The sequence below is a fragment of the Lepidochelys olivacea genome (genome assembly GCF_965140295.1).
Source record: "Lepidochelys olivacea isolate rLepOli2 genome assembly, chromosome: 9".
In the NCBI taxonomy this organism is placed as follows: Eukaryota; Metazoa; Chordata; order Testudines; family Cheloniidae; genus Lepidochelys; species Lepidochelys olivacea.
This window is the reverse complement of record NC_140419.1, coordinates 28,583,026-28,611,025: the sequence shown is the minus strand read 5'-3', so window position 1 is coordinate 28,611,025 and position 28,000 is coordinate 28,583,026. Positions and strand designations below refer to the sequence as shown.

Genomic DNA, 28,000 nt, shown 5'->3' with positions numbered 1-28,000 from the left:
TTTGTGAGCAATCGCATGTGAGACAGATTTTTGTCTGAAGGATCAGATCTCAACTCTCATATCTGGGGAGGGGAGGGTGGATAGGAAAAAACTTCACTACTATCTTCCTTTTATTATGTTGATGGCCAGCCTTCTCCTTAACTAAAATACCCTTCCAAGCATAAGAGATTTTTCCTGTTTCTTTGATCTGTTCTTCTGCCCATTGTCATATCCTGTACCTACAGACCCCTCCCAGACATTCATTTTCTCTAGTTTTGGGGGTGGGGTGGAAAGGGGAATCAGGCTTTTTGTAAAACAATTATTTTAAAAGTTCTATATTCTTTACCTTCCAGGCCCAAGCTAACCTTTTCTATATGATTAACACTCCCTTATGAAAACATACTAATTTTAAAAAAATTAGTTTTATAGGGGCTTTTCAATTTTACATAACAGCTATGGGGAAAATATTTATATAAAATGCATGAGAAGGCCTGTAATACTATAGAAATGGCATTACTTAGCTGTGGCAGCATTCTGTCTACTAAGTAAGAGTGAACACTGAAGGGATAATATTTTTATTATACTTTCACTGGTGTGAGTCTGGTGTAATTTGACTGCCTGTGGGCCTAATTCTCTAAACACTTCTCCATGTGAGCAGTTCCATTGACTTCAATGGAATTATGCATGCATTTATGGAAAGGGCATGTGCCTTGGTAATTGCAACCTTGTGGCCTTAGCCCAGATTCACAAGTGTAAATGAAATGACGATCTAAAGTGTATTTTTACACTTTAGATCATAACGGGTGCCTTGTTTGTTTGTATTTGATATACGTAAGAGTTAGCAGGAAGCTTTTGCTAAACCTTAATTGTAAAAACTTCATTTAAGAGTTTGGATTTTTGTTAGAGATCATTAGAAACCAGGGTAATGTTTTCAAAAGGGCCTAAATCTCATTGAAAGTCAAGAGGATTTAGGTGCCCAAGTCCCCTAAAACTAATCCAGCAGTGCTTAGAAAATACATTTAAAATGGCATATTTTATAAGACAATTCATGAATTCTATATGCTCCACCCAAATATTTGACATTCCTGTTTACAATAACTTTTTTTCTTTTCCTTTGGCTTAGAACTATAGTAATATCTCTCTCACTTGGGAATATATAAGCTACAGATTGATTAAAGGTTTCTGGTACAGGGCCAGAAATAGACGTTTGTTGCCAATGGAATTGTATGTATTCAGCTGCTTGTGGGATCAAGTCTTTTATCCGCTTTAGTTGCCCCTGCTTACACATGGAATGAGATTCTCACCCCTACTCTGGGCCTTTTAATGCCTGAGAAGACTGTCAGAAAGGCAAAAAAAGGATTTAAAATCCTGTCATGCATCAGGGAATTCCTCCCTGGATGCAGGAACTGAGAATGACATCTGCAGGCTGTGTTCCAAGGCTGCCTGTGTAAGCCTTAATGTAGGGGTTGTGTTGGGGCAGGGCCTTGGCATGTAGCACTGTGGAGATTCTGGGCAGTGTTACCCACAGGGCAGCCAAAGGGGGCTGCTGTAACTTATTGGTGGTATGATAGTGCCTAGGAGTCCCTATTGAACTACACACTGTACAAACACAAAATAAAACTGACAATCATTATCCCAAAAAGCTTACTTAGATAACTGACCCCTTCTCCCCTAGGCTGTCTAAATTACACTGGGGGCTGCCCTGGCCCAGGTTTCTGGAGCACTCCAGAATCAGGAGTGCAGGGGTTGCTTAAAGTTACCTTAACATGCCCATCTCTCTGGCTGTGAATTCTGTGCTGCACCTACAAGAGCACAGAATTTCACCCAGGGCTAAATTTGGTCCTTTGTAATACACTCAGGCCTTCTCATCTCTCTTCTTCCCCATGGGCCTGATAATCTGCTGCTGAGCACCTCTTGGCATATGGCCTATATTCAGTAATACATCCTTAAACATGTCCCTCTGATTGATCTAGGTTAGCCAGTCTTACCTTCTTTCGGGAGCACTGTGTAGGTAGTTTCCATGCCACCATGGATATGGTCAGTCACATGACAGTGCAGTAACCAGGTGCCAGGGTACTCTGGAAGCATTTCCACAGTTTGAAATGTGCCAGGGAAAAGGTCAAAGACATCAGCCCGGTAAATTCCAGTGCGCTTCAAGGGGAAAAACAACAATAGCAATTACACCTATGTAATGGATAAATACACAGTGCTGTATCGATAGATGGCTGTACAATGGGCTACATTCTCCTCAAACTTACACAGGTGCTCACACTCTCACAGAAGTCATTCAGTGTTCTTAACAGGACTTCTAATGGGATTAAGATAAAGTTTTGGCCCAGTATGTTAGAGAGACAAGGTGGGTGAGGTGATATTTTTTTCTTGGACCAACTTCTGTTGGTGAGACACAACTTTTGAGCTTACACAGAGCTCTTTCTCCAAGTATGTCAACTCCAAAGCAGTCTCACTTCACAGAGCCATTAATTCATACGTTCATAGATCTTCCTTTCAGAATTTTTAACTAAAAAAATTTAACTAGGACAACCGTGTGAGGGGGTGGGAGAAGCACAATTTTCATATCATGAGTGTGGCAACTTGGAGATAAATTGTGGAGGTAGCATGAGACACGTACCTATACTAAATCCCATCATCAAACGTTATCTTGTCTTCTCTTATATAAAAGTATCTTGGTCTGAGCAAATATTTTTTATATATAAATACTGTAAATTCAAGTTACAGGACTGTGGCTTAAGATTGTAACATCTCATTCCCTCATAATCCTCATGAAAAGAGTGAACACAGTAAGAAATGAACATAAAAGGAATTTTACCTTATAATCAAAGCTATGGCCATGGAAATGTGCTGTATGCATGTCTACTTCATTCCCCATTCCCATCAGGTACCAGCTTACTTTATCTCCAACATGCATTGTAAGACCATGTAAGTTTCCAAACAGTTTTCCATTAATGGCTGGGGAAAGGGGGATACAAAACACATTTTGTATTGTTATCTAGGTTTTAATGGCAGAGGAATTTGAGAGTTTAATGCTAGTGGTAGGCAATCAGAACTACTTTGAATGTCCCTTAAAAAAAATAAAGGCACTGACTGAATGTACTGTCCCTATCAAATAAGAAAACCTATGAGGATAGGATCTGATGATATGATACATCCCACATTTGCTCAGTGGGAAAAGAGGCTAGAGAGTGCTCTACCCTAGCATAGGATGATACTGTGAGGTCTTGTGAATCTTCAGCTCCTGTAGAACGCAGAATCGAAGCTCTCAGGAGATGCTCAGTACCTTTCAGGATTAGGCCTTATATTAGCACTTGTTGTTCAACCCAACATGTTGAAATTTAACAACTGATTTTAGGGATTAGAATTTCAATGTGGATAACTTTATGGGTAAAAATAGAATATGACAAAACCATATTTTGTATTTCAGTATTTTTATTTAAATGGAACTTAAGCATAGGCTTAAGTGCTGTCCTGACGAATAAGGGTTCTTGCCTGTCTGAGTAAGGCTTGGGCCTGATAACTGGACATCCGTTAAAGCTTGGAAAGTCACATATACACCCAGAACCAAAAGATCACAGATTTCAGAAACAAATTTGACAGCCACAGATTTCAAAGATACAGTGAAATGAAACTGGGAAACGTACCATGCATTTTATTGCTTTCAATAAATTCCTCATCTTCTTTGTTTACTTTGTCTGGATTGGCAGAATAAGTTTTGATATTTTCATCTAAGTACCAAGACTCGTTTTCATCAAAAACCATAAAAAGAAGAGCAAATTCAACTCTCTTTTTCAACAGAAATGTGGGAAAATACCGCTTGGGACAGACAACAAGCGTCCCTATTAATCCACTGTACGTATCCTGAAAACACAAAAACAAAATTCTCATGGGTGTCTTATCTAAGTAGAATGGGCTTTAATAGCGGAGTGGAATACTCATGAGTAACAACATCACTACCGAGACTGAGAATGCATTTCTGATGGCATTTGGTAATTGACAATTGAACAAGGAAATCTCACAGATAAAGAGGAGGGTTATTCATTTAATCCTGGGGCAGCACAAGGTGCAATACAGCATAAACAGCAACTGTTTCTTCTCTCCATCTATTGTAGTTGGTGCTAGAGTTAATGTTACAAAACAGCTTCAATTTTAATCCTGTTTTAACTTGCTTGTCTCTCTTTCCAAAATTCATTAGAGATATTTTTGTACTTGGTCTCCATTCAAGGGTGACTTCAACTAAACACACATGCAATAACCCTCTGTTTTCAGATTTATTTTTTTTTGCACTATTGTGCTCAATTTGCATGTGACAGTTTTCCATGCAAATGACCAATTACATATTTGCTCCATTAATGTAATCAGCTCTTTCACTTTCAAGGATTTTTAGGATGGTTGCTTTAAATATTAGTTTAGGCTAACCAGTACTTAATAGCAGGAATGCAGTGAAATTACAAACCAGTAACTCAGTATGGAATTATTATGCCCTTTAAAGTAATAAGTCTGTCTAAATAGCAGCGGTAGCAGGGGCTTTGCTTTCATCAGAGAAAACAGCAAATGGAAGAGTTCAAACTCCTTTCCTTTTCCTTTTCACTGTAAAGGAATTTTTGTTTAACTGTCATTAGAAACGTACCTTAACTTTATCCACAACTGAGTAATAAGCCCAAGGAATACAGGAGGGATCACCTTTCCCAGAACCAGATCGGTCAGGGATTTTCCAGATGTAGGTTCTTGTTTCACCTGAATTAAGTACATATTAGTGTATTTTAAAGGTGTATTCACTTTGTTCATCCAGTCCACAACTTTATTTATTCAAAGAAGCTGATGGCAACTGACTCAAAGGATGTTGTCAAGGATTTTAGGTCTAAAAAATTGACCAAGTTGATGGGGTTCTCCCCCATCCTCACTTGACAATGAAATCATGCTTTGCAGGATATTTTAACAAACAACCCAGTGCATGATACAATTCATTGCCCTTCAGGAAAAGTTATCTAAGAAGTTGTCCTGAAACAGATGGTATTTTAATTTACAGTTTATTTTTGCCATGAACTTCCTCTTCTTGAGTGCAGCTGTGGCTGACTCATTTGTTGTTATTTCCCTTCTGCAGATACTTGAACTCTTGCTCAAATCCCTTTGTGTGATGGCACTATTCAGTTCTGCCACTTCTTAGCAAAGGAACCCTGCATTCTATGAAGACAGAGAACCCAGAATAACTTTTGAAATAACAAAGATTGCATAGGCCAAATCATGCTGTTCTTAAATTGCCAAATCTATTTTCTTCAATGGGAGACTTGCCTGTTTAAGGACTGTGAAATGTGACGGCAGGATCTGGCGCTGTATTTCTAAGGCCAAGTCTACACTAAAAATTTACATTGACCCAGCTGCGATGCTCAGGTTGTGAAAAATCCAAACTCCTTAGTTAAGCGGTCCTAACCCCCGGTATAGATAGCGCTAGTTTGATGGACAAAGCCTTCTGTTGACTTAGCTAGTGCTTCTTGGGAGGTGGATTAATTATGGCAACAGAAGAACCCCTTCCATCACTGTAGTGAGTGTCAGCACTGAAGTGCTTTACCAGCACAGCTGCAGTTGTCCCACTGTTGCATTGTAAGTGTAGCATAGCTTAAGATACAGCGCAGTAATTGTAAATGAGGAGCGTTAAATGCTAATTAACTAATAGTTCTATGAAAATATTATAACTGATTGTATTTTCATGAAAGCAATACCACCTTAGTAAAATTGCAGTGGCTGAGTGGAAGAAGGGGTTTTTTGGGTCCCCCCCCAAGCCTTTATTAAATAGCTTGAAGTTTGCTGTGAGCACAGTGGAGTAAGTGATATGGTTTACCTGGCTGAGTTACAGCAACAATGGAACTGTCCGTTTTCACTCCGTGGGCATGTATAGAATAAGGTCTCGTGGCCAAATTCTTAAAAACAATTGTGACTTTATCGCCAACGTTTGCGAGAAGCAATGGACCTGTTGGGTTGAAAAGAGAGACAAATCTTTCCCAGCTCGAAAGATGGTCACACTAGTAAAAAGGCCGCTTCTTGTGTTATGTGTGAACATGCAGCAGAAGTAGGCATGAGGTCTCTACTTTAATACCTAGCCCAGGAAAACTGAGTCCAAACCTGGTGAATTATTCATTATGGAAAGAGTAGATTCAGTAAGCACAAATAGTGTGTAATAATTGTAAATTGTTTATTAGACTCAGATTAAGGCCAGAAGGAACAATCCTGATTATCTAGTTTGACCTCCTGCACATCACAGGCCACAGAACCTGTCCCATCCACTCCTGCAATAGGCCCATAATCTCTGGCTGAGTCACTGAAGTCCTCAAAACTTGATTTTAAAGCCTTCAAGTTACAGATAATCCATCATTTACACTAGTTATAACCAGCAAGTGACCATGCTTCAGGGGAAGACAAAAAACCCCCGGGTCTCTGCCAGTCTAACCTGGGGGGAAATTCCTTCCTGACCCAAAGTATGAAGATCATTTAGACCCTCAGCATGTGGGCAAGACCCACCATTCAAAGCCCCAAAAGAATTCTCTCTAGTAACTTGGACCCTCCCCATTTAGTGTCCCATCTCCAGCCACTGGAGATATTTGCTAATAGACACAAATGGTATATGCCATTGTAGGGAACCTTATACTATCTCCTCCATCAAGCTCAGTCTTGAAACACGTAAGGCTTTTTGCACCCACTGACCCCCTTGAAGGCTGTTCCAGAACTTCATTTCTCTAATGGTTAGAAACCTGAGTCTCATTTCAAGCCTAAACTTGTTGATGGCCAGTTTATATCCATTTGTTCTTGTGCCAACATTGGCTCTTAATTTAAATAACTCCTCTCCCTCCCTGGTGTTTCTCAAACCCCTGGTCTACACTGCGAGGTGGGGTGGGGAATCAATCTAAGTTACTTAACTTCAGCTACGTGAATAACATAGCTGAAGTCGACGTACTTAGATCTACTCGCCGCGGTGTCCTCACTATGGTGAGTCGACTGCTGCCGCTCCCCCGTCAACTCTGCCTGTGCGTCTCGCGGCGGGGGAGTACAGGAGTTGATGGGAAAGTGCTCGGGGATCGATTTATCACATCTAATTGACACCCCCCCCCGCTGGATCGATCGCTGCCCGCCAATCAGGCGGGCAGTGTAGACATATCCGCAGATGTCCACGTGGGCACCAATGATACTGCCAAGAATGACCTTGAGCAGATCACTGCGGACTACGTGGCTCTGGGAAGAAGGATAAAGGAGTTTGAGGCGCAAGTGGTGTTCTCGTCCATCCTCCCCGTGGAAGGAAAAGGCCTGGGTAGGGACCGTCGAATCGTGGAAGTCAACGAATGGCTACGCAGGTGGTGTCGGAGAGCAGGCTTTGGATTCTTTGACCATGGGATGGTGTTCCATGAAGGAGGAGTGCTAGGTAGAGACGGGCTCCACCTTACGAAGAGAGGGAAGAGCATCTTTGCGAGCAGGCTGGCTAACCTAGTGAGGAGGGCTTTAAACTAGGTTCACCGGGGGAAGGAGACCAAAGCCCTGAGGTAAGTGGGAAAGCGGGATACCGGGAGGAAGCACAGGCAGGAATGTCTGTGAGGGGAGGGCTCCTGCCTCATACTGAGAATGAGGGGCAATCAGCAGCTTATCTCAAGTGCTTATATACGAATGCACAAAGCCTTGGAAACAAGCAGGGAGAACTGGAGGTCCTGGTGATGTCAAGGAATTATGACGTGATTGGAATAACAGAGACTTGGTGGGATAACTCACATGACTGGAGTACTGTCATGGATGGTTATAAACTGTTCAGGAAGGACAGGCAGGGCAGAAAAGGTGGGGGAGTAGCACTGTATGTAAGGGAGCAGTATGACTGCTCAGAGCTCCGGTACAAAACTGCAGAAAAACCTGAGTGTCTCTGGATTAAGTTTAGAAGTGTGAGCAACAAGAGTAATGTAGTGGTGGGAGTCTGCTATAGACCACCGGACCAGGGGGATGAGGTGGATGAGGCTTTCTTCCGGCAGCTCGCAGAAGCTACTAGATCGCACACCCTGGTTCTCATGGGTGACTTTAATTTTCCTGATATCTGCTGGGAGAGCAATACAGCGGTGCATGGACAATCCAGGAAGTTTTTGGAAAGTGTAGGGGACAATTTCCTGGTGCAAGTGCTAGAGGAGCCGACTAGGGGGGGGAGCTTTTCTTGACCTGCTGCTCACAAACCGGGAAGGATTAGTAGGGGAAGCAAAAGTGGATGGGAATCTGGGAGGCAGTGACCATGAGTTGGTTGAGTTCAGGATCCTGACACAGGGAAGAAAGGTAAGCAGCAGGATATGGACCCTGGACTTCAGGAAAGCAGACTTTGACTCCCTCAGGGAACGGATGGGTAGGATCCCCTGGGGGACTAACATGAAGGGGAAAAGAGTCCAGGAGAGCTGGCTGTATTTCAAGGAATCCCTGTTGAGGTTACAGGGATAAAACATCCCGATGTGTCGAAAGAATAGTAAGTATGGCAGGCGACCAGCTTGGCTTAACGGTGAAATCCTAGCGGATCTTAAACATAAAAAAGAAGCTTTCAAGAAGTGGAAGGTTGGACATATGACCAGGGAAGAGTATAAAAATATTGCTCGGGCATGTAGGAATGAAATCAGGAGGGCCAAATCGCACCTGGAGCTGCCGCTAGCGAGAGATGTTAAGAGTGACAAGAAGGGTTTCTTCAGGTATGTTGGCAACAAGAAGAAAGCCAAGGAAAGTGTGGGCCCCTTAATGAATGAGGAAAGCAACCTAGTGACAGAGGATGTGGAAAAAGCTAATGTACTCAATGCTTTTTTTGCCTCTGTCTTCACTAACAAGGTCAGCTCCCAGACTGCTGCACTGGGCATCACAACATGGGGAATAGATGGCCAGCCCTCTGTGGAGACAGAGATAGTTAGGGACTATTTAGAAAAGCTGGACGTGCACAAGTCCATGGGGCTGGACGAGTTGCATCCGAGAGTGCTAAAGGAATTGGCGGCTGTGATTGCAGAGCCATTGGCCATTATCTTTGAAAACTCGTGGCGAACGGGGGAAGTCCCGGATGACTGGAAAAAGGCTAATGTAGTGCCAATCTTTAAAAAAGGGAAGAAGGAGGATCCTGGGAACTACAGGCCAGTCAGCCTCACCTCAGTCCCCGGAAAAATCATGGAGCAGGTCCTCAAAGAATCAATCCTGAAGCACTTACATGAGAGGAAAGTGATCAGGAACAGTCAGCATGGATTCACCAAGGGAAGGTCATGCCTGACTAATCTAATCGCCTTCTATGATGAGATTACTGGTTCTGTGGATGAAGGGAAAGCAGTGGATGTATTGTTTCTTGACTTTAGCAAAGCTTTTGACACGATCTCCCACAGTATTCTTGTCAGCAAGTTAAAGAAGTATGGGCTGGATGAATGCACTATAAGATGGGTAGAAAGTTGGCTAGATTGTCGGGCTCAACGGGTAGTGATCAATGGCTCCATGTCTAGTTGACAGCCGGTGTCAAGTGGAGTGCCCCGGGGTCGGTCCTGGGGCCGGTTTTGTTCAATATCTTCATAAATGATCTGGAGGATGGTGTGGATTGCACTCTCAGCAAATTTGCGGATGATACTAAACTGGGAGGAGTGGTAGATACGCTGGAGGGCAGGAATAGGATACAGAGGGACCTAGACAAATTGGAGGATTGGGCCAAAAGAAATCTGATGAGGTTCAATAAGGATAAGTGCAGGGTCCTGCACTTAGGACGGAAGAACCCAATGCACAGCTACAGACTAGGGACCGAATGGCTAGGCAGCAGTTCTGTGGAAAAGGACCTAGGGGTGACAGTGGACGAGAAGCGGGATATGAGTCAGCAGTGTGCCCTTGTTGCCAAGAAGGCCAATGGCATTTTGGGATGTATAAGTAGGGGCATAGCGAGCAGATCGAGGGATGTGATCGTCCCCCTCTATTCGACATTGGTGAGGCCTCATCTGGAGTACTGTGTCCAGTTTTGGGCCCCACACTATAAGAAGGATGTGGATAAATTGGAAAGAGTCTAGCGAAGGGCAACACAAATGATTAGGGGTCTGGAACACATGACTTATGAGGAGAGGCTGAGGGAACTGGGATTGTTTAGTCTGCAGAAGAGAAGAATGAGGGGGGATTTGATAGCTGCTTTCAACTACCTGAGAGGTGGTTCCAGAGAGGATGGTTCTAGACTATTCTCAGTGGTAGAAGATGACAGAACAAGGAGTAGTGGTCTCAAGTTGCAGTGGGGGAGGTTTAGGTTGGATATTAGGAAAAACTTTTTCACTAGGAGGGTGGTGAAACACTGGAATGCGTTACCTAGGGAGGTGGTAGAATCTCCTTCCTTAGAAGTTTTTAAGGTCAGGCTTGACAAAGCCCTGGCTGGGATGATTTAATTGGGGATTGGTCCTGCTTTGAGCAGGGGGTTGGACTAGATGACCTCCTAAGGTCCCTTCCAACCCTGATATTCTATGATTATGTGTTTACAGAGAAGAATCACATCACATCACCTCTTGGCTTATTTAGCTTAACAAAACAAAAGCTAAGGCCTGGACTACATGGCTGGGGGGTTTCAAAGTAAGATACGCAACTTCCGCTACACTATTTGCGTAGGTGAAGTCAAAGTATCTTAGTTTGAGTTATCTGGCTGTCCTCATGGTGGTGAGTGGATCGCGGCGGCTCCCCCATTGACTCCGCTTACTCCTCCTGACAAGGTGGAGTACAGGCGTCGATTCGGAGATCGATTTATCGTGTCTAGACGAGACACGATAAACCGATCCCCGATAGATCTGCTGAGCCAGCGGGTAGTGAAGATGTACCCTTAGATCTTTAAGTCTCCTCCAGTAAGGCACGTTCTCAGTTACTCTGATCATCCTAGTAGTACTTCTCTGCACCTGATCTAGTTTGAATTCATCTTTCTTAAACATGGGAGACTAGAATTGCACACAGTATTCCTGGTGAGGTGGTCACCAATGCCTTGTACAACGGTAACAACACTTACCTATCTCTACTGGAAATACCTCACCTAAGACAGACTAGGATTGAATTAGCCTTTCATGGCCACATCACATTGGCAGCTCATTATCATCCTGTGACTGACCAGTATACCCATGTCCTTCCACTCCTCCTCTGTTACGTCTGACTAAGTCCCCAATTTATAGCAAAAAGTCTTGTTGTTCATCCCTAAGTGCATGACCTTGCACTATTTAAATCTTATCCCACTCCTATTACTCCAGTTTTCAAGGTCATCCAAATCTTCTTGTATGATATTCCAGTCCTTCTCCATATTGGCAATACCTCCCAACTTTTGTCATCTGCAGATTTTATTAGCACACACTGTCTTTTTGTGTCAAGGTCATTAATAAAAATGTTAAAAAGATTTTAGCAAACCTACCCCTGTGGAACTCCACTAGTAACCTCCCTCCTGACAGTTCACCTTGCAGTATGACCCACTGTTAGTGTTACCAGGTGTCTGGTTTTCGACACATGGTACTGACCAGGCCATTAAAAGTCCCGTTGGCAGGCTCCCTACCTGTCTGCGTGCGGCTCCCTGCAAGTGGCGACATGTCCCTTGGCTCCTAGGTGGAGGGGTGGCCACCTGGGCGGAGGTAGTGCACAGAGCCGCCTGGCCATGCCTCTGCTTAGGAGCCAAGGAACACTTTGCCACTTGCGGGGAGCTGCCTGATGTGAGCACTGCCTGGAGCCTGCACCCCTCACCTCCTCCTGTGTCCCAACCCCCTGCCTCAGGTCGGAACCCCCTCCCACACTCCAAACTCTTCTGCCCCAGCCCAGAACCCACTCCTGGACCCCAAATCCCTCATCCTTGGCCCCACCCCAGAGCCCACACCCCCAGCCAGACCCTGCACTCCTGCCCCAGCCTGGATCTACCTCCTGCATCCTGAACCCCTCATCTCCGGCTCCAGCCCAGAGCCTGTACCCCCTCCCACACCACAACTGCACCCAAAAGCACAGATTATAATGCAATGTGATAGTTGAAGGTGTATGACAGCAACTTAAAAACAATTGATGATTTCAACTAATGGACACAGCTGATGTATTACTCTGACCAATATTTTCAAACCTGTGTCTGACGTGACTCACCTAAATAGGTAGCCTAACTTTCAAAGGTGCTGAGCATCTATAGCTCTCATTGAAATCGGTATGGATTTAGCTGTCCAATCTTAGACCAAATTTGAAAACAGTGCTGTATGTACCTTAAATATAATGCATGCGTTCATAAATTGGGATTTCCTCTTCTACTGCAAACACAGGTCCAGTCTCACTTACATCTATGTAAATCAGGACTAATTACATTCAAGTCTGATGGAGGTATACTGGTGTGAGTAGAAGCAGGCCCAGTGTTGTTCTGCTTACTCTCTAGTTTGTCTTGTAGAGTAGAAATCACTGTATTTGGATTCATAAAGTCTGCATTTCTGTCAGGTCTAAATTTATTATGACCATACCTAAAATTTCCAGATGCTGCTGCTCCTCTGCTCTTTCCTTGGGAGTGCTGAACGTGCTGTCTGTGTATTCCCTATAAACAACTTTCTTGTACTTCGAACCAATGAACTTATCTTCTTTATTTAAAAATGGATTTCCAGGGCTAGAGGAAAGGAGACAAACTCAGGAATTCAATAAAAGCTTCTATGTTCCTACAGCATCCTTCACAACAGTATGTCAGGACCCTGTACAGTTAACCATAATAAAATTGCAAACACAGCTAAATACTACAGTAAACGTACCACTGAATTGGCTATTTCTACTGTACAAATATTTTTTGTTGTGATGTGCCTCTGGATCATAAAGAAAACAGCCATTGGGAAAAAGCTAGAATCTCAGCAGAGATCAGGAGGCCTACAACTACAAAGATTCAAATTCAGCAGGGTACTTACGCAGGTGAGCATTGACTTCAATGGACCTGAACGACTTGTGTATTTAAACAGTGGGTCCCTGCCCACGTACCCAGCTGAGCTGAGACCCTGGTCATTTTGTTTGGGGTTAGGCTGATACAGAAGCTGTTCTCGCCAGAAGCGGCTTTGGCACCTAAACCACCTCACTCTTGGAGGGGGGCTCCCAGCTTTGGATCACAAGCAGACATGGGTGCTGCCACACCCCTGGTTTGAAGCGGTTTCTATTATATACAGGGTTTACGGTTTGGTTAAATGGCTCTCAGCACCCTCACAATGCAAATTGTTCCAGCATCCCTGCAAGCAGAGAGAGGTGCCTCGCTGCAGCCTGCAATTCAGTGCCTGTGACACTTTCTCAGGGTACCCCAGACTGTGGGTCACCATGTTCCCCCCATTTGAGCACTGGCCTGCTAAACCCAGGGTTGTGAGTTCAATCCTTGAGGGGGCCATTGAGGGATCTGGGGCAAAAATTGGGGATTGGTCCTGCTTTGAGCAGGGGGTTGGACTAGATGATCTCCTGAGGTCCCTGCCAACTCTGATATTCTGTGATTCCCAACCCCCCGCCTCAGTGAGAGAGTCTTGCTGATGTTAAACTTCATACGTGGGTCAGCTCCCTGACACTGTCCGTTAGCCACCAAAACAAAATCCTCAGGGCTCTGCGAGCCCTTGCTTTGCCTTGGAGATTAATACTTGGTGTATTCTAGGCCCCGGACACCTCAGAAGCGTCTATCCCCCTGTTGTGTCCAGTCCCCTCCACAGACACTCTCAGTAATTATCAGGTTTGTTAGTATACACACACCTGCTTCTTTGATTCAACTGAGTATCAGCTCCATTATAACACCTCAGCACTGTAATCTGTTTATACTGAAAGCAAGTATAAGTTAACAAAAAGTTTAAGATTTTAAGAGTGAGAAAGGGTAATATGAAAAGAAGTACTTGTGGCACCTTAGAGACTAACAAATTTATTTGAGCATAAGCTTTCGTGAGCAGTAGCAGTGTGATACCAGCTTTCATTTGATACTTTAAAAGATGCTATTTATGGATGAATGCCATGAAAGCAATGTGTTAGTTGTAGTGAGTTTGTCAGGCCAATTAGGAGTTGCTGACAGAGTAATGCAGTTGGCACCACTGGGCCTCTGTGTCACAGCACTGACCCTGTGGGAGGAGCATGGCTTAGGACCCCCCTTGGTGGCATCTCCTATTGGCTAGCTTAGATGGCTCCCCACACTGGCTTTTGTGGATCCCATATTTAGGTATCTATCTCTTCCCGTTCATTGTACAGGGAACCTGGGCAGCTATAACTCAGTCTTTGTGGATTACAGTAATTTTCAAGGTGCCCAAAAATTAGGTGTTGCAAAACCTAAATCCCTTTGTGGGCCCAGACCCAAGTGTCCCCAAGGATAGGAAGAAGCCTGCAGAGCTCTGCATAGACTGAGAATTGCTGGAGAACAGGGTAGTTAATTGAAAAAACAATGAAATGGCGGGTGTGGGGACAGCTGAATGAAAATATGAACAAACTAACAGGTGTAAATATAAACAATTACTTGGTATATTTCAATAGCCTTGCCTGGAATTGGAAGCCGGACAAATGTTTAGTAGGCAGTGAATACCACGGCGGGGACTCAGTCACAAAACACCCTAGCTCTCACTGACATGAGCTCATAACTGGGACAAACTAAACAACCAGCTGACTGAGACAATAAGAATAGTCAGAGTAGTAATCCATCTAGGCTAAGGCTTCATAGTGATGCAGGTCTGGTTATGGGGTAACAGTTCTCCTTAAAATAAAGGAATTTTTACATATGTGGGAAGTAAAGAAGAGAAGGGTCATTCTCCTTGGTAAATGTTTACCATCTAAAGCCTGCATGGGGTTCTCCAAGCAAGTAGGTAAGATGTTACATATAAGTGTTTGTGGCATTATGTACCTCAACACCCCGATATTCACCAGTGTCATGTAATTATGATATATGTTTTGTACAAAGTATGTCATGTGAGGTGTTATAGAAAAGGTCATGATCTGCTGAAACCTACTGTTCCGTCAAAATATGTATATCATTAGTGGGTATGAAATTCAGATTTTGCTGTATGGTTGTTGAAATATGTTGTAAGTTTGGGAGTCTCCATTGCTAGTTCTTTAGTGACAACAAAGGTGGTAAGCCACACCCCGGCAGGTGTTACACGACCATTAATCAGCAGGGGAGTTGTAAACAAGGGTTTTTACAATTCTGTAAAAGAAGCACCACACAGTTGGGATTGCTCAACCCTGTGACACAAGGCCCCCCAGGACATGCCTGGGCTAGTTTCTTTCCAGGGCTAGTTTCCTCCCGCCCACCATCCATAACCAGAACAAGTTAGGCCTTGTCTACACTGGCACTTTACAGCACCGCAACTTTCTCTCTCAGGGGTGTGAAAAAAGGGGAGCGCAGCAAGTTTCAGGGCTGTAAGGTGACAGTGCCCCAGCACGGGTAGCTACTCCCCTCGTGGAGGTTTTTTTGTGTGTGTTTGTTTTTTAAAAGAGCGCTAGGAGAGCTCTCTCCCAGTGCTATGCCGTGACTACACCAGCAATGCTACAGCACCTTAGTGTTGCTAGTGAAGACGTGCCCTTAGTCTCAAATATGTTGGTGATGGGGTTTTTGGATATTCATTATTACCTTTCCTCATGGAATTCATGCCTCTCATGTTCCCATGTTCTGTTGGGAGAATAGTCCCATTCAACTTCCACTGCTGCAATATAGTAAGTCTTTTCATGCAAATATAGCGATGGAAACAGATTCCACCAATCGCATTTTTTCACTTTGTATTTCTGTTTCATGCCCCCGGTGTAGTGATCTGTTGTCAAGCACTCCACTTCAAAAACCCCTAGAGAGAGACAGACAGAGACACACACATAACAAGCAAGGAGATTAAAAGAAAACCTGCACAGATAGGAACCCTCAATCTATGTGTCCTCTATGTCTGTGCTGTATCACCTGTGTTGATTTAGACTATAAACTCCTTGAAGCACAGACTATAAGCTCTAGCAACATGCAAGGTGCTTGTCCAATGGTCCTACTCAGTAGTAAAGTTAAACACGTGTAAATACTGGCAGAATTGAGGCCTTAGATTGTGCTAGCCCCCAGCCCTCTCACAGAAATAGGTACCGAAGGAAGGTCCCAATCTCTCTGTTTAGCAATTCCCAGGAGAGGAGTCAAGCAATTTGGGCACCTAAGTAGCTTCCCACTACATACACAACAGTTGTAAGTGGTGGGGGATCCCCCCGCTTACTGGTTTAAGCTGGTTGTCTAGGATGTAAGTTTAGTTTTTACTCCCTCTGTGCCAGAGGTGGGGGAAAGGATTTGAGCAGGGGTCTCTGACCTCTCAGGAAAGTGCACTAATCACTGAGCTATGGGACATTCTGATGTGGGACTCTCCCAGTTTGTCCTGGTGAAGCTCTTTCTCTATAGCTAAATAATGAAAGAGTGATTTGAAGCAGGGGTACTGGAGCCAGGGTCTCCCACTTCCGAGGTGGATTTCCTAACCATAAAGTCATTTTTTCTCTCTCTTTGAGACCCATTGAGTGTTCCATTGTGAATAAATACTTAGTAGTCAGAGGCTGCCTACCAGATCTGGCCCCATGGACAACATAGGCAACTGAATGCCTGTCTTCCCTTGGTTTGTGGATTGTTCTGGAACTTAGGTGGGAGACGTTCCTGCCCAGAGACAGAAACATAGGTAGAGGGAACTTCTATCCTGAAAACTTAAGTCACTGAGTGAGTTTAAGAGCCTACAGGGTTCATTGTGATCCACAAAACCCTGCTGGAGCCAAAACTAGGATTTAGGTATCTAAACCCAAGATTTAAATGTTTGAATCTGGGCGTTAGGTGCCTATGTATCTTTGGATTCGGGCCAACATCTAAAACTGTTCTCAGCTTTATACCTTCTTTCAGTCGTCATGTTCTGTAGTAAGCAATGCTCCACAAAATGGCGGTCCTCACACTTTCATTCTGGGGACCACTTTGGAACAGAATCACCTTCTCTTTGCCTAGCAACTCATTGTCTGGTTCAAATTGACTAGATTCTGGCCTGACCTACACAGCCAGGCAAGGATGCAAGGAGATTCCACTTCCCGCTCTTCTGTGCCACTGCATAAACTCCAGGCACCTTGGGTTTGGGGTCAGAAGGACCTGCATACCAACTACCCCACTGCAAGCAAGAAGGCAAGGAATGGGTAGAGTTTTGATTCCAGCTGTGTGCTGGCCAGCACAGCCTAGCTGGTGCAGGGAGAAGTGGGGGAAGCAATCTATTATTAGTAATGGGAAATAGGGAACAGGGAAAGACTTGTATCTGCCTGAGATATGATTCCTTCCCTGTGCTGCTTCTGGGAAGCAAAACTACACACACCTTTCACAGGGCATAATGTACAAGCACAATCTACTGCTAAAATGTGTCATTTTGCAAAGCACTGGGAGGACTCCACTGGCTACTGGTGGTCCATGGTTCATTGTCAGAGAACTACTGCCATAAAATGATTAAACAATGAATTTCCTGGTCTAAGCTGCTAATATTACTTTTGCTATGGTAGATGACTATATCAGAGGATGGTAAGGATGGTCATTTATTCACCTTCAGAGTCAGGCTCCATAATAGCCGTAAGAGTGGTGTGTGGAAACAGGTTTGTTGTATCCCTTCTTGTTCCTTTAGTTAGGAAAGTGTTTTCTGAGAAGTAGATCCCATGAATATCAACCTCCGATCCCAAGCCAATCAAATGCCAAGAAACAGTGTTTCCTTTACACATCTCAAGGCCAGGCTGGTTTCCATACATATATCCATTAATAGCTACAGAAAGTTGTGAAAACCAAAAGTATTCTGATTAGTGCATGTAACACATTCTCTGTTGCATCCATATTTAGTAACATATGTGGGATAATGTGATTTCCTAGTCTGGCAAAATGTATCATTGTCCTCTTCTATCATTGTCAGAACAAAGCAACTTCTAAACTTTCTAGTTCTTATAAATCAAATATTCAGTAACTTTGAATTACATACTTTATTTTCTTTGAAAGTATGAGTCTGATAATGAAAAGCCATTGGGAAAATGGAACCTTTTTATTCAACAGATCAGCTTCCGCTGTGTATTCAGGAACACATTTGCAGACTCTACTGACTAAAATACAGTTTCACTGCTTTATACTTCAGCTATCACTTCAGGGCTAATACAGCTAAGAGAACGCAACGGATTCTATTCCTTCTTGGGTATTAAATGTAATTAAAGGTATGTCTTCACTAGCAATGTTAAAGCGCTGCTGTCCACACTCCCACTTTACAGCGCTGAAACTTGCAGCGCTCGGGTGGGGGGGGGAGCGTGTTTTTTCACACACCCATAAGTGAGAAAGTTTCAGAGTTGTAAAGTGGCAGGATAGACCAGGCCTATGTGTCAGTTAGCTACACCTGTGCAAACCTAGCAAAGGCAATGGAGCTGCACAAGTGTCACGGAGGGCCTAATTTCAATGCAATGGGAGTTGCACAGGTGTCAATGAGACCAAAATTGGCTTGCTGAATTTGGTGATGAGGCACAAAAAATAAACAAATGCTTGATGCCCAAGTCGCACCTAGAGCATGCAGAGCTAGTAATTTGGGGAGGGGGAGAGGAACACATCTTGAAATCTAAATGTATTTGATCTAGAAGCTATTGAGGGACAATAAGCATGAAACTCCATCATGCCATTGTTAAAGACTCAGTTTGTCAGCTGGGGCTGAATTGGGAAGCAGTGGCAGATAGATAAGCTGTTTGAAGATACTTTACTGTACATTAGGGGAGTTGTAGACTATAACAGAGTACAAACACATCCTCAAACTGTTACTTAAGTGACCTTTATCCACCATACAATGGATCCACTATAAAGATGTTAATCCTCAATGAACGCTTAATATTCAGTTTGCATTAATTAATATACAATAATATTCTTCCTATATCTACACCAGTTGGTTAAATTGTACCAAGTATGATCTTGTCCCTTGCTGCAATCTGCTAGTGAGACATTTTTAAATTGTATTTATACACTGTTGTACTGCAAAAGAGCTTTTTACAAATAAGTCCTTAAAAATAATTGAACCACATTTTCAAAATAGTCTCAATGAAGCCTCTAACTTTCTATATAGAAACATGTAGAAGTGTAATTCTGCACACACTATAATTTGCTTGAACTGAGATAAGGAGGAATGAGTGTGTGTGGGAGAGACATACTGACAACATGCTGTATAAAGTACACCTCTATCCTGATATAATGTGGTCCTCAGGAGACAAAAAAATAAAATAAATAAATAAATAAAATAAATCTCACCGCATTATAGGTGAGACTGTTATATCAAACTTTCTTTGCCCCCTCCGCCCCCTGTTCCTTGTTCCCTGACAGCCCCCTACAGAGACCCCCTGTCCCTAATCATCCTCAGGACCCCACCCCCTACGCAACCCCCCTGTCCCCTGACTGCTCCGACCCCTATCCACACTCCTCACCCCGTCAGGCACTCACCAGCAGGAAGCGAAGCAACGTGGCCCCAGCCCGCTCCACTCCACCACCTCTCAGCCGCAGCGCTCCGCTTCCCGATGCCGGTGAGTGCGGGGATGCTGGGGAAAGGACACCCCCCGTACTCACCTGTGGCGGGAAGCAGAGCACAGTGGCTGGGAGCTGGCGGAGTGGAGAGGGCTGGGGCCAGGCTGCTCCGCTTCCGCCGCTGCTGGTGAGTGCGGGGGGGGGGGGAATCCCTTCCCCCAAGCCCCCTCCCCCGAGCGACACAGCTGGGGTTGGGACGAGGGAAGTGGAGCGGGCTTCTCCCGGCCCCCTGCTAATCTCCCGGGCCACTCTGGGACTGCGGGGCCCCCAAAAGTGCCCCCCCCACAGCTCCTGCCTTCCAAACTCTGGGGCGGGAGCCCCTGACCGCCCCCGAGACCCTCTGCCCCTTATCGAACCCCTCAGCCCCGGCCCGGCCCCCTTAATACGCTGCTCAGAGCAGCATGTCAGAGCTTTACCGCATTCTATGCGAACCCGTGTTATATCGGGGCACGTTATATCGGGGTAGAGGTATATTTGCCTATTTAGTTATAATAAAGTTAAGTCCTTACAGTGCATCTTGTTGGACTCCTGGAAGTCCTCATCTTCCTTGTCAATGTCATTAGGATTTATTAGAAACATCAAAATGTTATCATCCAAATACCAGCTCAGATTCTCATCAAACACTGTAGCAAGTAGGAAAAACTCCTTGTCTACATTTTTCTGGGGATAAGAACCAGCGCAAACAGAAAAATGCAAATGAGTAAACTAAAGGACAGCAAAGGGCTTCTATTGGTAAGTTACTTTGTGAATATAACTTACCATAAGGGAGAGCAACATAAATATGGATGGATGGATAGAACCTTTCATCTGAGGAACTCTAAACTCTCTAGCCATCTTACCTGGTCTGTAGCTACCCACACGCTTCTGTCAAACGGTCCCATTACTGACCTGCAGAGACCACCTCTAGAGATGAGGAGGAACCTCAGTATCTATATCATTCAAATCCCTGGACTCCCTGCTGAGATTTGCCAGCCAGGATGCCACTTGGTGCCAGTGGTGGTGGCTTTGTGATGTGTACGTCAGCCCATCAGGAACTGGACTGGACCCCACATTTCATACTGTCCAACATACACCCATTAAATAGTGACAATCTTTAGTTACTGCTTACCATGATCTAGAAATAGCCCATTCCCAGTTCTCTTCTGCATAATCCCACCACCCCAAACAAACAAGACAAACATCCTCCCACTCACCCCCACAAAAAACACCCCAAAGGAAAGCATGTTTAGCCTGGCAGGCTTTTGAAGTCACAGTTCAGGAAGGGAAAGCAGATTGGGTTGGAGTGATGTAAACACTTTCACTTTCTCCTTGAGTTACCTGTTTCCCAGAGGGAAGCAGAGTTCCTTTCCTGCATACTAAGAGAGGGCCCACAAGGCCAGAGCTGGTGTCTTTGACTGAATCTGCAGCTGAATAGTAAAGCCAGGTTAAGCAATCTGGATCTTCCTGGGTGGGACCCACATCTTCTGACACCTTCCACTCGTACGTATATGTAGCACCAGGACTCACGTGTGAAGACGGCGCTTCAGTGCCTGTTGTAAAATCAGCTTTAAAAATCAAGCTTAATAGCTAACCTCCCGGTCATAAACACAATTACTTTTATCACAAATGCATCAAAATGTACAATTGCTTGTTCTCTGCAGGAATCTCCTGGCTTCCATATTCACCTCCAGAGATGGTATGGTACAGTGTGCCCTCGTTGCCCTTGCTGTAGCTCACACCGTGAGGCTGAATGCTGAAGGGGTGGCTACCATTGTTCTTGAAGGTCACCCTGACGATGTCCCCCACTTCTGCCTTGATTACAGGTCCTTGTAAAGAGCACAGATTTCAATGGTCAGACTGTTTTGATCCAGGTGGGACATAAAGCTGAAGGACTGACACAGGACTTGTGGAAGACAGCAGAATCTTTTACCTCCTTGAATCCTTTAACAAATATACCCCGAGCTTAGCCAATTGTAAAGTGCTAGAATACACTGCTGCATGTACAGCTGCAGGGGGGCACTCACTGGAGTCCAGCACAGGCAGCTGGGCTCCAGCTTTCATGAAGGGAGAAGCTATGGGGACTGGATGATTGTGGGGGCAGAGAGAGGCTAGACAGGAAGGAAAGGAAGGCAGAGGAAACTGAAGGGAAGATAGGTACAGTGGCAAGAAGGGTTGTGGTGAGTGTTCTCTTCAGCTAACCGTCGCCCCAGAGGGTACAGGGAAAGATAGAGGTACTGTCTGAACCCTCTCTCTTTTCCATTTAATTCCCAGCAGGCGTAATTCTTCGTAGGCAACAGCACATGTAACCCCAACCCTATAATCATTTTTGCTGCCCCAGCACATCCTCCATCTCCTCCTGGTATCCTGCCCATCACAGACACCAGCTCTACCGCTACCTCCCCCCATTCAGTTCATGTACTTCTTCACTCACCCCTCAACAGAAGTAACCCAGTCAATGGAAGCACCACCTGCCCTCCTACCATTCATTCTTTTACTCTGTAGCGGATGCCATGCACCACCTCCCTGCTCATTCATGGAGCTGACTTAACCCTCAGTGCCAGTATAACTTGTCATTTCCACCCTTTCTCCCATATGAAGCTAGTAGCATTTGTAAGCTCTGCCAGTCAAACGAGTCATGTTCAAGGGCCTTACAAATGCTGTGGGTTCGGAGAGGTAACAAACTCCTCCAGCTTTGCCTTAAATTGTTTTACACAGTCTCACCTAAGAGTCCAAGATGTTCTTCCTCGGGGAGCCTTTTCTTACACTTTGTGAAGGTGCCATCTGTGTACTCCTTATAAACCGCTTTTTTATAAGAGCCACCAATTCTTTTTTCATTTTGTTCAAAAAATGTCTGAGACTCACTGTTCAGAAGAAATTTGATAGAAACAACTTTTAATAATACTGTGCTCTTAGCTAGTGCTTTCATCAGTAGATCTCGAAGTGCTCGAAGTACAAAGGAGGGCAGTATCCTCCCCGTTTTATATTTGGGGAAAATGAGGTACAGGGAGGTGAGGTGACTTGCTGAAGGTCACCCAGCAGGAGCAGAGCTGAAAATAGAACCCAGATCTTCTGAGTCCCACTTTAGAGCTCTACCCTCTAGATCATATTATAGCTTGATACAGCAATTAAAGGAATCATGAGTAGGCAGAAAAAGCCTACCAGACCCCTACATTAAATTCTCTACAGCTTGTCTTTCTTTTCTGAGATCCTGTCTTGTTAGTCTAATGCACACAGTGCATTAGAAGATCCACAAACAATAGTTTCTGGCCAGTGCTTTGTAATTTTTATTCTGGTTTTAGGAAAAAAGGTATTTTTATTATGAGTTACACAAGAACACAGAGAAATAAGACTGTAAAAACAATTAAACAGTTTGCAGATTTCATGAAAGCTTACTCTGGGATTTTTTTTTTTAAATTGTTATTGCCCTGTTCATTCAATGATCTCACAGCACTTCACAGAGATTAATTAATTAAGCCTCAGCTCAGGAAGGTAACAAAGTGTTGTTAAACCCATTTGACAGATGAAGAATAGAGGTGTTAAATGACTTGACTAAGGGTATGTCTTCACTAGTTGCGGCGGCACTTTGACACGGCTGTGTAGTCGCAGCACCAACTCTGGGAGAGTGCTCTCCCAGCGCTGTAAAAAGCCCCCCCCCCCCCGCACTGTTTACACCGCCACTTTACAGCACTCAGGGGGCTGCTTTTCCACACCCCTGAGCAAGAAAGTTGCAGCGCAGTAAAGTGGCAGTGTAGAGAAGGCCTTAGTCTTAGCTAACAGAATCATATCTAGAACAAGGGGTAGATTCTGAGCTGGTATATGTTGTTTGCTGATTTCAATAGACCTGTGACAATTTACACCAGCTGAGAATCTGGCCACTGATTCCCATTCTCTTACCACCCTAGACTGATGGATGACCAGTCCTGAAATTTTCAGGGACCCTGATTGTCTATATATGGTGATACAACATTTCTTCATTCCAGTGTAGTTATTAATGCTACAATGAAACTTGCTTCAAGGTCTCAAGGGAAGTAACAGGCATAATTGTTATGGGCTATATATTGCAATCAATGTTTAAGAAGCACTGAAAACAATGGGGTTTTCCTTAAAAATCAGTGGCTCCTTATGACGGTGTATATTTAGCATGTTCAAACCAAATCAGTTTTTGTAAACAAAGCTTGTTTGCTTGTAGCAATAGTCTATAGCTGCTCTCTTACTTAATAGGAGGTATTTACCTGTCAATAACTAATTGTTGTCCTGTAAAATGGTTTATTGCAGATGGACCATAGTTCCAGATAATTTCCTCAGCTGCAAGATAGTAATGTCTTACATTTGTATATTCACTGTGATCTGTTGTAGGTTTTTTACAGTCTTTTACTTCAAAAATGGCCTGCATACCACCTGGGGAAGGGAGGAAAAAAGGGAGATACAAATACAACAAACCTTAAGCGGAGTGGGAGGGGATTTTATGTGAACCCTAGTTTGTTTGTTTTTTTTCTTCTCTCATTTAAAATTTGTCTGTTTCCTTCCCCTAGGACTCACTGTTGCAAGTTATACAAATCACAGACAAAAGCAAGCTACATGAAACACCACACCCAAGCCAAATTAGTGCATAGTATGCAATGCAGGCTGCTATGTGCTGGTAAAGGATGTCTTTGTTTTATGAAGGCACAGTTCATATTAGTGACAAATAAGATTAGGATTGAGTGAAAACAGACTGTCAGATAGCATTTTGCCTAGGCTGAAGCATATTAAATTGGCTCTGCTTTCACTCAGAACTTAATTAGTGACTCATTTGTGAAATTCCTAGGCCTTGTCTAAACTAGAAACAGTTTGCAAGTATAACTGTACCAGTAAACCCTCCTAGGGGAGATGGAGTTTATACCAACAAAAGAACTTAAACCAGTTCCCTGAAGAACTTAAACCTAAGCTATACTGACAAAAGGACTTTTTTGCCATTATAACTGCATCTACACCAGAGCGTTTACTGGCATAGCTACATCAGTTAGGAGTCTGAGGGGTGGGGTTTTTTTGGGGGTGCCTGATATAGCTGTGTCAGCAAAACATTTAAGTGTAGACCAGGCCTTAGATGGGAGAGAAGAAGCCACACAATGGGCCGTGAAGTACGGTATAAATCTTCATAATATATTTATCACCTGATATTTTTTCCATACTTTGCATTGAGTATACATAAAGTCCTGATCCAAAGCCCACTGACATTAATGGAAGTCTTTTTCTTTTTTCTTTTTTTTTTCTCCCCTTGTTCAGTGGCATTGATAGATCAGAATGGTTCTTCAAATTACAAGTAGGTCCTGTTCATACTGCAAAAGTGCTGAGCACCCAAATGGCTCCCATTGACCAGCTGGATGCTCACACTCTTGAAAACCAGGCCACTTATTTAGGTGCCTAATGTTAATAATATAGGAGCCTATCTTTTAGGCTCCTATTTTTTTAAAAAAAATTGGTCATAATTAAAACACGTCAGGAGAACCATACTGAAACTTGATTCCTCAGCATAGTTGAGTATAGCGTATCAATATCAGGCTAAACTATTAGTGGGGGACACGATTAACTCAGATTCTAATCAGGGATTTTTTGATCAGGGATTTATTTTGGAAATTCCTAGTCAGAGAAGGAGAGAGAGCCGTGCAAAGCTCTGGGCTGAAATAAATAGCATGTCATGCTATAGTTAATAAATAATGGAAGCTATAGGAATATATAGAGAGAATGGAAATATTAACCCTGTCTCTGATAAACTAAGGAACTTTCCAAGGAACATCTAGGTTAAAATGTGAATTTACCTGCCTCCCCTCCACCCTTTAGGAATAAATTACTATGGCCTTGCCTGAACTTGGAATGAGCCCCAATTCAGCCACTGGTGGCCAGCAACCAATGTAGATAAAAGAAGCTACGATTCACACTGGCTGAGCTTGCCCCGTTTGCAAGCAGAGGTAAACTTATCCAGTGTAAATCATGGCTTTACTCATCTACATTTGGAATCTGAATCAGTTCCTGCCCACATATTACTGAATCCAAGTAGTGACAACATGTTCATTGACTTCATTGGGCTTTGGTTCAGCCCTTAGCGTAAATGCATTCCCAGATGAGCTGCTGAGAATGTGAGATGGCTTTGTTAACTAGACTGTGATATATCAGATGGTGTTCTTCCGAATGTCAACGTTCACACAAAAGTGACTCAGTAAAGGGTAAGCTCAGGCACATTTAATTCAAATGGTTAGATCATTCCAATTCTGGATCAGGTCTTGTATCAACTTATATAAAGTTTACTGTGGCTCTTCTGTTTTTTGTATCATGATTATGGCATGCCAAATAAAGCACTCAAGTATGCTTCGCTCACTTGTAGATTGTAAGATACAACAGACAGTAATTTATTTCATACCTTCTATGTGATCATTGACTTGGCAGCTAAGCAGCCATTCCCCAGGGTTCTTCGGCACCATAAGAGCGTCAACAAACGTAGCAGGGAAGAGACTGATGGAGTCAACGCGGTGATTCCTTTCTGTAAAAACCTGTCCATGGAAATAGGCTGAGTGGACATCAGCTTCATTACCCATGCCAAAAAGATGCCATTTCACTTTGTCTTCTTCACACATGGTGAGATTGGGAAGATATCCATACATGTATCCATTGATTGCTTAAAAAATAAGAAATGCTATTTATTATATACTCACCATCACAGGGCTCACAGACCTTTGTGCAAAAACTTGTTATCTTGCCAACTATGTAACACTAAAATCACTGCCACTATACTATTAAGGTAGAGATGAACTCTAACCAAAACTGATTCTGAGCATCTTTCACATTAGGCCATGGGGTTCCAAAACCTGAATCCATATCTGATCTGCATGGCTAGTATTTGCAGTGTGATCATCAGTCCTTTTCATGAATGTTTAGTTCAGGACAGATTTAAGGCTAGCTTCTGTGGTGACACTAAGCAGCACCGACTGTGTTTTGGAGTACAGTATAATGCTTGGGGGAAGGAAACAAAGCTCTGCTTACAGTGGTCTGGGAAACTATGCTAGTACAGATTCAACAGCAATTTGAGCAGCTTGGTAGGTGACTCAGACCCACTGTATATACCCTTTGTCACAATTACATGGTTTTGGTTTTCCCACACCTCTGGTCCTGCCAGATACTTGCTCTTTTTGTTTCTAGTATGAATAAGTATTGCCCCAAACCTGATCACACTAAAATCAGTGGCAAAACTCCCATTGACTTCAACAGGAGCAGAAGCAGGACCTAAACCTTCACTTTTTATATGAAAAGATCTAAAAAGAATAAAGCGCTTAATTAAACATACAACCTAGCTATCGGTTACCTTTTAGAGACTAGAAAAGGAATGTTAATGGAATACAACATGATGAACAGTTCTTTAAAAAAAAAAAAAATCTTACAGTGCATTTTATTGCTCTCCTGGAAGTCCTCATTCTCTTTATCAACTCTGGCAGGTTCGGAGCAATATTTCTCAATATTGTCATCCAGATACCAGCTTAAATTTTCATCCATCACAGAGAACATAAGGATAAATTCAGCATCAATGTGTTTATCGCTTCCCCCATCCAGTGTGCCTGAAAAATAGTCATTTTCATTGACTGGCTGGTGAAATGCTCCTTTCCTCAATTCTTAGCTATAGTAACATTAAGGTAGATTTTTACCGGTTGCCTTTAAATAAGAGTTGGTATGTCTGTCTCCTATAGATCTTTCTAAGAGAAAGATAATGTAGAGTGACACTACAAAAAGTGTTTTGATAATAAGTTATTGCTCATTTCTAAGGCCAAATATGAGAGGAAAGACTTTTCACCAGATTTTGCTTTAAATAAAATCAAAATAATGTACATGTAACTGGTAGGTTTCACGTTACATTTTATATATGTGCAAACCCCCACAATCAATACCTTATATTCATATTATGCTTTTCATTTCAACTTACTCCAAATCACTTCACAAGCTATATCAATTATTCAACATGCACAAATTCATACTATACTCAGGGATTCCTACTCAAAGGCAGCGGACTCTGGGATGAAATACAAACGCTGTTTAAAAGCATATAGCAACATTACGCATCAATATCTATCTCTTATGAAAATAGAAACCAAGTTTCACTTTTCTGCTTCCTGCTGTTTACATATTTTATATCTCTTACCTTTCCTGCAAGTTATCAAAGGTCCAACAAGCCCAGAGGCAACATCCTTTGGGGCATCTGTGTGTGAGTGATAAATCCTGGTCATACAATTACTATCTCCCTCAGCAGGACCATGATCTTCTGTTACATCCCATCTGTACGTATACAGTTCTCCAGGCTTCACAGCATCATCTTTCTTTAGCAAATCTTTGGTATTGTCAGGATAAAAAGCACCTAGGGTACATAACATTCAATGCAGTCAATGGTAACATCTCCTTCATGGTTTGGAATGAGATTGACAGATTACAAGCAAGATTGTGAGTGCTTTAGGTAAAGCTACTGAAGATGTCTCTTGGACATTTTATACTCTGTAAAATGAAGATTGTGCATGATCT

The 28,000-nt window shown here is 43.3% G+C and overlaps 1 protein-coding gene across 1 annotated transcript in view; it reads right to left on the bottom strand.

Annotated features, from left to right (window-relative positions):
- CP (ceruloplasmin) overlaps nucleotides 1–28,000 on the bottom strand; it is a 38,382-nt gene that overhangs the window by 945 nt on the left and 9,437 nt on the right. The window contains exons 3-18 of the mRNA XM_084638463.1: nucleotides 27,627–27,839; nucleotides 26,875–27,048; nucleotides 25,860–26,114; nucleotides 23,695–23,860; nucleotides 22,184–22,323; nucleotides 21,148–21,288; nucleotides 20,801–21,012; nucleotides 19,993–20,143; nucleotides 17,496–17,708; nucleotides 15,545–15,752; nucleotides 12,450–12,589; nucleotides 5,831–5,959; nucleotides 4,622–4,728; nucleotides 3,636–3,852; nucleotides 2,807–2,946; nucleotides 1,968–2,130 (exon numbers count right to left, since the gene is read on the bottom strand). Coding sequence (XP_084494589.1) covers nucleotides 1,968–2,130; nucleotides 2,807–2,946; nucleotides 3,636–3,852; nucleotides 4,622–4,728; nucleotides 5,831–5,959; nucleotides 12,450–12,589; nucleotides 15,545–15,752; nucleotides 17,496–17,708; nucleotides 19,993–20,143; nucleotides 20,801–21,012; nucleotides 21,148–21,288; nucleotides 22,184–22,323; nucleotides 23,695–23,860; nucleotides 25,860–26,114; nucleotides 26,875–27,048; nucleotides 27,627–27,839 — 2,769 coding nt within the window. The remainder of the gene's footprint in view (nucleotides 1–1,967; nucleotides 2,131–2,806; nucleotides 2,947–3,635; nucleotides 3,853–4,621; nucleotides 4,729–5,830; nucleotides 5,960–12,449; nucleotides 12,590–15,544; nucleotides 15,753–17,495; nucleotides 17,709–19,992; nucleotides 20,144–20,800; nucleotides 21,013–21,147; nucleotides 21,289–22,183; nucleotides 22,324–23,694; nucleotides 23,861–25,859; nucleotides 26,115–26,874; nucleotides 27,049–27,626; nucleotides 27,840–28,000) is intronic.